General features: G+C 40.5%; 1 protein-coding gene across 1 annotated transcript; it reads left to right on the forward strand.

Moving 5' to 3' along the window:
• Positions 1 to 1,935: 1,935 nt before the first annotated feature.
• olig1 (oligodendrocyte transcription factor 1) lies at positions 1,936 to 3,533 on the forward strand. Its single transcript, XM_047371134.1, has one exon. It carries the CDS (start codon positions 2,219 to 2,221, stop codon positions 3,002 to 3,004), a length of 786 nt encoding a protein of 261 aa, XP_047227090.1. The 5' UTR covers positions 1,936 to 2,218; the 3' UTR covers positions 3,005 to 3,533.
• Positions 3,534 to 8,689: the final 5,156 nt, after the last annotated feature.

An 8,689-nucleotide genomic window follows, 5' to 3' on the forward strand; every position in this document is an offset into this window, starting at 1 on the left:
AAACAACTTGCTTTCTGTTTGTGACGGTGCTGTCCCTCTCCTCTTCCCCCAAGCTTCCTTTTCTCCCTCTCAGATGGGCTTTACAAGAAGCAGGGGGAGATGGGGGCATACAGGGCAAGGAGAGGACGGCCAGGCTCGCTGCACAACGGGGTGATCCTGAGTTTTTTTTTGTGGCTAATGAATGGCACGTTTGAGATTTTCAGCCTTGCTCTGTGCCCCAAGCCAGCTTCACCTGTGCTCAGAGTCAATTGGGTTGTTGTCTGCCTGTCTGGATCGGTGCCCAGCTCTCTGCTGGCCAATTTGGTTAGCGAGGCCGCTCAGAACTGAACAACAATAACCTCCACCTCTAAACCGTCAATTAACTTCCCCCACACAATGATGGGATCCATTCACTGTTTGCCAAAACTGTTCTCTGACACAATTAATACCCACGCTAATAGTGCTTATACCTGCTCTCTGTGACTTAACAAAGTGCTGATGGATTTAATGCCTTTCAACTTGTTAAATGGTTTTAGTGGTAAATTCTATTAAGCCCATAATGTTGTTTGTCTTTCATTCATTAGTACCTCCAGGTTTCAATTAAGGCTGAATCCCATTTCCTTGTGTTTCCCTCATCCCTGGATTTTGAGCATTGGCTTAGCTCTTAATTTAAAGTTACGAGTGGTGGTGATTAAAATATAGCTCTATGAAATGGGACAAGGTGCAATACTGCACTGGAGCAGTGTTGATAGGCATTGAGATTCAAACTGATAATGGTATACAATAATAATGGTTCACAATACAATAATGGTATACAATAATATTAAGTTTGTTAAGGAAGTTTATGATCATGACATAAATTATTCATAAGACTTTGACACAGATTACAGAAAATCAAATCCGACGTGGTAACAGGCACTGTGGCAAGAAAAATTTTATCAAATTTCGGAGTTTCTCTCTAAGCAAAGCTTGAAAACCAGATAACCAGAGTTGATGGTGAGTCGGATGGAGCCCAACACAGAGCAATCTTAGAAGAAAACCTGTTAAAGCTTGCAGAAGACTTTAGGCTGATGGAGAGGTTCACCTTCAGGCAGGTTAACTCTCCTAACCTTACATCCGAACAACAATGACATGGTTTAGCACAAACCATATTTATGTGCTACAGTGCAAAATCAAAGTCCAGACCTAAATCCATTTGGGTGTAGGTGGCAAGACTTGAAAACTGCTGTTCACAGACGTTCTGCATACTATATCTTACTGAGTTTGCTTCTAGGTGTTCAAAGGCAGACAGATACAATAAGGTCCTTGCAGCTGTAATTGTACCTATTAGTGGTTCTACAAATGATGAGCTCAGGGGGGATTTCAATTTTTAACAATATTTGAAAACCTTATAATTTTCTGTCCACTTTACAACTATGCCCTACCTCATGTTGGTTGATGCCATGAAATCACACCATAATACACTGAAGCTGGGTGTAATGGGGCACTGTAAGTTGTGTAAATTGATATAAAATAAGATAACTTTGGTCTTCAGCTTAGGAGAAATGGAGAAATTTGGTTCAGACAAATCATGATTTTCTTTTTTTAAACCAAGAACCAAAAAAGGAAAAAAAAAAAAAAAGCTTACTCTTCTCCTACTGCCTCACATGTTGCTTCACAAATAATTTAATAAATCAGATTCTGTGTGATGCAATAAAGTATCCCAAATACTTTTTCCTGACTTATCTGTGCTGCTGCATTGCAAGTGGGTGATCTGTTAAAATATGCATTATTTTTTTCTTTCAGAGTCTGAAACTTCTGATAGATGCCCTTCACTGTTCCAATATTTCTCTTACATCTCCTTCTTCATTGTAGATTTGTCTCTGCAAACATATGTTGGATGAATAAGTGTTAGGGAGGAGTTGAGCTGAGGTGGGGCTATGTGAGAGGAGCATTTAGCTCAGTGCTCCAGCTCTTTGAGCTGTGATTCTTGCCTCTCACAGCTGTGGAGATGAGATAACTGAGCTGCTACTTTAAGAAGCTTTCCTGACATAGTTAAAGTGGCAGGAACCACTGCAGCCAATAGTCAAACTGTACTCGTGCTGGATGGCAGCTGGCAATTTTCTTCAAGTTCAGTCATCGGGAGAAGAGAATGAAGAGCTGATTATTCAGTTTGGGGATTTATTTTTCCAAAGCGCAGTATTTTGTTTTTTTCCTTATACAGACAGAGTAGAGTGTGACTCTGCCGACCTCTGAGCAGATGATGAATGTGCTGTCCAACACAGCTGCCAGGGCCCAGGAGCAGTCCATACCTCTCTGTGGCCCGGGGTCTGTGCACGATCTACCCCACTGCCCTTCAGGGTTTGGTTTAAACTCCCACCTAAATGCAGCACCACTCCTCAGTCTGCACAGCAGCCCAAGAGCGGCCAAACCCCAAAAGGAACTGAGTCCTGAGGAGCAGCAAGAGTTGAGGCGGAAGATTAACAGCAGGGAGAGGAAGAGGATGCAGGACTTGAACATTGCCATGGACGCCCTGAGAGAAGTCATGGTGCCATACGCTTCCTCTTCTTCCTCTTCTTCCTCTCCATCTCACTCCCACGTGCCTGGGGCTCCTCCAGGTCGGAGGCTCTCCAAGATCTCTACCCTGGTTCTGGCCAGGAACTACATCCTCCTCTTGGGCTCATCTCTGCAGGAGATGCGGCGGCTGCTAGGAGAGGTAAGCATCGGGATGGGGGTGAGCACTGGCCCGGTCCCCCGGCTGCTGTTTGCTGGGGGGTGGCCCCTCATTGCTGGGCCCAGGCAGCTCCTCCTCACTCATGAATCCCTCATTTCCTCGGCCCCGTCATCTTCTTCCTCTTCTTCTGCTGCCTCATCGTCCTCCACAGCAGCTAAATGTGCCACGGTTCCTCCAGGCCCCATGGAGGCCTCGCTGGCCCCAGTGCATTGGAGCTGTGTGGGGGCCACAGGTGTACCCCCCTGCCCCTGTGGAGTCTGTAGACTGTCCAGATTCAACCACTCCAAATCTGCTCCCAGATTCTCAAAGTGAAGACTCAAACTTATGAAGAATTGACCTTCTGATTGTTACACATATGCAAGTTTTTATAGGAATTAGTGTTTTTCTAACATTTTAACACAACTCACCATTATTTTCTGATTTTATCTGAGCACATGGTGCTATTCTGCATTGTATTATCCGTACAACTAATCACACATTCTTGGTTCCAATATGGGATGCATTTTCTCATATCTCCTACACCACAGACAAGCCAGAACCTTGTTTAATAAGTTGTTTTCATGCTTATTAAATGTAACTGTAAGACATATGTTTCCAATTGTTGACTGCAGTAGATTTTGGGATGGCAACAGTTAACTGGCTACAGCGACAGAGGAACCTGTTTTTACCTGAGGCTAATGAACTTCAGCATGTTCATATTTCTGCATTCGGTTTATATCTATAAAATGTTGAAAGTAACATATTCAGAATGAAGATTCCAAAAATATAAAGAATTTTTTTGTTTTAATGTTAAAATAATATAAGTAAATTGTAGTTTTGTTTTGTTTTGAAATAAAAAGCTGAGGAAATTCTACCTGTGTTTTTTATATGTGTTTATGTGATGCGTTTACTGTCTCAGCCAAGTTCCAAGTAAATAGAAATGAGTTATGTGCAGCTTCAAGAAACATCACAAAAAGTATGACTAAAACAATAGAAAAGCATTAATTTATTTGTCATGCAACCTGATACATCTAATCAGAACATGTTCCTTGAATATTTAGAGTGCTCCAATTAATGTTTCCCTGAATAAAACATTAGAGATTTACTGGTTTCTTTACTCTCTACATAACAGATAATTTAGCGTCTGGATTCTGGAGTACGGTCTGCTGGGTAATAAAAACAGCCAAATTGGGGTTATTTAGTGATCCCAGTCCTGGGTCAAAAATGAACCGATTCAGCGCTGAGTTGATTCAACTCAGTAGGAATAGCGTATGGGTTTCTCTCAGCATAACTTTATGTAAGAAAGTCACAGCTAGAATTTGAACCAGAACCTTCTTGTTGACAGGCAAATGTGCTAACAGCTGCTCTTCAGTGCAGCCCTGAAAGACGTTTAATTTACTTTACTTTAGTTCAGGATTAAAAATTTTCAAATTAAACTAAACTTAATGCAACAACCTCTTAATATCTAACAGGGAATAGCAAGTACTAGCTGCTAAGATTAATTATAAGTGAAGTGAACATACTTATTCTTTACAGATGCACCTCAATAATTAAAGGGGTTTCATTGAATAAGTTCATTTATTTCAGTGATTCAATTCAAAAAGTGAAACTCATATTTTATATAAAGTTATTACACACACTTTCAAAAGCCACCCCAACACAGATGTATGCAGTGGTTCAAAGTCCTCTTTTCAGATGTTGGATTTAATTCTGAAATTAAGGTCTCAGAGTTGCGAGGAAGAGTGGAGATGCACTAAATTCAAGTTGCATGTCATCTGCTGGAGTTGGTACACAAGTCCAAAGTCAGTGCAGCTGTTTACCAGGAAATTCTAAGGCACTTCATGCTCTTCTCTGCTGACAAGCTTGATGGAATTTCTGTTTTTATTTTCCAGTAGGACTTGTCACCTCTCCACACTGCCAAAAGGTTTAATCAACATGGCATCACCTAACCAGAGCCAAAGGCCGATCTCCTCAATGCCATGCTGCATTGACGCTGTAATTTCTGCAGTAATTAGGCTGTGACGAAGTGCTGAGGGCAGAGATACTTTTCTGTATGCTGACAGTTCTGTATTAATTTTTTTTTATTGATCCTATATACAGAGCCAGTTAATAAATTAGAATTATTGAAAAGTTCAATTATTTCAGTAACTCAGTTCACAAACTGAAACACTTTCACAAGCCTTTATTTCTGTTAATGATAATTTCCCAAATGACAGCTAATGAAAACACCTCATTTAAAATTAGAATATTACATCAGACCGATAAAAAACATGCTTAATACAAAAATGTGGGCTTCATGAAAAGTAAACTTCTTTAAAGTTTGTTATTTTCAAAAGGTATTTCCACCTGAAGGACGAGCCTCATATTCTAATTTATTGAACATAATTCAAATTTTTGTGTTTTATTCATAATCATCAAAATGAACATATATTAACAGCTGAAACATCCCACTCTGTGTGTAATGAGGCAATATTTTATACAATGTTCACTTTTTAAATTAAATTACTCAAACAAATTAACTTTCTGATCATGTTGTAATTTCTTGAGATGCACCTGGAGTATGAACTAATTTCAGCTACTGACGTTATTATTATGCAGCATGAGTTTCCTATTTTAGAATTTCTTATTTAATCCTGTTAATGACGGTCAGTGAAGTCTGGACAGGTCATTGTTCACAATGGCAGTCTGTGAAGAATGATCAGTCTCTCCTTTAACTCAACATATTGGGTCAGAGTTTTGACTCAATCTACAGTTAAAACAACCCAACCTCAAAGAAATAACCCAGTATTACAATTAAACTTTCAAATATTTTTATGACAGTTTGCATCCTAGTTTTTTCATGTGGATTTTCCTCAGTATCTCCATTTTTTCGAGTGAAAGCTGCAAAGATTCAGTTTTCAGATTCAGTAATAAAAACCTTTAAGAAACAAACGTCTGCTTATGGTGTTTTTGTAGTTTTATAAATATTTTACTCAATCACACTGCAGATGCTGACAAGGTGCTGAGTTAAAAAGCTCTCCCCTTCATAGCAACTGAAAACAGTGAAACAATCCTCATCTTTACCACGCTTTCAGTGGTCCAACAAGCAAAAGATCAAAACCCGCCCGTGTAATTACTGCAGCACTGAAAGAAGGCCTTTTGATTATTAGCCCCCTCTCACTCCTCCAACCTCAGAGTCTTGATGTTTCTCTGTGTTGAGGAGCCAGGACGGGTGATTCGGTGCTACTCATTGCACCCTCTCTACAATATGTTCAAACGCCCAGAAAATGTGTTGCGCTGAATGGAGGGTTCACTCCTGCAAACTTGCCACCCCTCTAAGGAGAAAACAGGCAGCCTCCTCCTGAGGAGGGGGAGCCGAAGAGGCACCGTTGGGGACGATATTCTCACTGAGAACCTGGCCCTCCGCGTGGCCAGCATGAATAATAAGAAGGAGAATAATCATAATCATAATGCTGATAAAATGCTCAAAATAATTGCCACCCTGGAATAAGAGGATTATGGAGAGGAGATATGTGAATGGTGGTGAGTGAAAAGAAGGGAATCTGTTAGCATCAGCGGGGACAAAAGAGGAGCTGGATGCTATTAAGTGAGATTAAGCTAAATAAGGCTTGATTTTCCTTTAAAGAAAAATGAGGAAGGAGAATTGGGTGAGAGTGAAAGAGGTGAAGAGGAGGAGGGGTGCTTCTGATTTATAGATCAAAGTGAGATGGCCAAACTTCTCTTCTTTCATTTACATATAGCTGCTTTATTTCTCCAGAGGGATTAGCTACCTTGCTATTTTCTCCGGGTGGCTCTCCATTCTCTTACCTTTGCCTACCATCCATTTCCTCCTGCTCTCAGGATGGTTTGGCCCTTCTTCTCATTCTTTTTCGTTCAAGCTGGTCTCCTTAATTTCTCCCCCCTCTCATTCTCTGCTCTTTCTCTGAGCTTCTCCAAGAGGCTCTCATTTTCTTGTGTTTGGAGGTTTTATTGTTGGAGCGATGCAGGGGTCTGGTCAGTCTTTGTGTGAGCACTTTAACTCATCTCCATTTCATCACTGTTGTTCAATGGGGCGAGGAGAGCGTGTAGGACAATGCACACACACAGAGGGCCCCCACACAACCACACACAGCCCACGTCCTAAAAAGTTGGGTAATTTTCTGTAAACCTTTGTTTTTCAGATGAAAAATTAAAAAAGACCCTTTGATTAATTTCTGTAGATTTCTGAATGAATGTTGCTGCAACAACTATTTTGACGAAACTATTATATTAATGCTCCAACTACTTTAAACTACAAAACCAATGAAAAAGTAAAAGCAAAAGTATTTTTTTTTAACATTTTGTCTCATTAAAACCACAAACTTCACTTTGTTTTACTGGCTTTTTAGATAATAGATTAATGCAAAGTAGTGCATAATTGTGAACTGAAAGGGACATAATACATGGATTCTAAACTGTTTTACAAAGAAAAGCCTGACAAGTGTGTCATTCATATGTAGTCAACCCCCCCTTTTAGTCTAATAACCTTAAATAAATCCAGTGCAAACAATTGCCTTCATAAGACCCTCAAAACCAGCACCAAGAAAGGTGAGGAACACTCCAGAGAGGTCACTGATAAGATTATAAGTTTAAAACGAGGTTAGATTCTAATATAATAGCCCAAGCTTTGAACATCTCCCACATTCGAAAAGGGAGAGAGGTTTATCCCAGCTGTAAACCTACCAAGGCATCAGCATTTACCTAAACTGACAGGTTAAGCAAAGAGAGAATTTATCAGAGAAGCAGCCAAGAGACCCATGGTTACTCTGGAGTAGCTGCAGCTCAGCCACAGCTCAGGTAGCAGAATATTTTGTTTTGAAATGATTTATTTTCAAGCACAGGAACCCTCAAAAACCTGACCTTTTGTACACACATTTAATACTTTTCACTATTCTGACCAAGACTTTGGCAGAACAATGATTACCGATTCCATCTTGAAATACACTATATTGCCAAAAGTGTTTTCCAGTCATGTTTTGATTCCACTTTCAGCCACCTGCGTCATGCCAGTCAGTCTCCCTGTCTCACCTGCGTGTGGCACTATATATACTCTTCAGTTATGTTTGCTCCTCACTGGTTTATACTATTTTGCTCATGCCATGTCTGCTCAAGTTCATGCCTGCTTCTTCTACCACATACCTGGCTGTAAGTTTTCACCTTTTTTAATAAAATGTTTTCTACTCACCGAGCAGCTTCTGCCTGCCTATCTTCATTCTGGGGTCCACTCGAGAGCCTTTCTGACAAATAGTATGCCTGTTGTGACATCCTGTTCCTAATCCAAATGGTTTGATTTGATGTCTACCCATCCTTTGCAGCTAAACCAACTTCTACTATTCTGAGAAGGCTGTAACTCAAGGGAGCGATTATGTGAATTTTTGACCACTCTTCCATAGATGTGTTTGTGAGGTCAGACACTGATGTTGGGGATAAGAATGCCTAGCTGACAGTTTTAACTTTAGATCACGATATAGGAAATTTATGCAGCCCAGTCATGGTATTCAACACCTAAACTCAGTCATCCATGTCTTTATGGACCTTGCTTTGTGGATTGGTGCACAGTCATGTTGGAACAAAAAGGCTTTATCCCCAAACTGTCTCTACAAAGTCTGGAGTATGAAACAGCTCCCTCTTTAATTCCCTCTGGACTAACTTTACATTTTACACATTGCAGTGAGTGGCAAGTGGTTTCATCTTGGTAACAGCAAAACCCAAACTTGTCAAATGAATTACCAGAGGAAGAGACGTGATTCTCACTTCAGAGAAGACAGCTCTGCCCAGTGGCGGCATGCAGTACTGCATCAAAACACTGCATTGCACTTACTGAAGTAAGACTTGGTTGCAACTGCTGAGTCTTGGCAACCCACTCTATTAACCTCGCTACACACTTTTCTCGAGCTAATCTGAAGGCCACTTGTAGTTTGGAGGTCTGTAGGTATTGACTCGGCAGATACTTTGACCTTGTTACAATACCATCAACAGTTGACTGTTGAACATTTAGTG

Source organism: Girardinichthys multiradiatus, chromosome 7, assembly GCF_021462225.1.
Source record: "Girardinichthys multiradiatus isolate DD_20200921_A chromosome 7, DD_fGirMul_XY1, whole genome shotgun sequence".
Lineage (NCBI taxonomy): Eukaryota > Metazoa > Chordata > Actinopteri > Cyprinodontiformes > Goodeidae > Girardinichthys > Girardinichthys multiradiatus.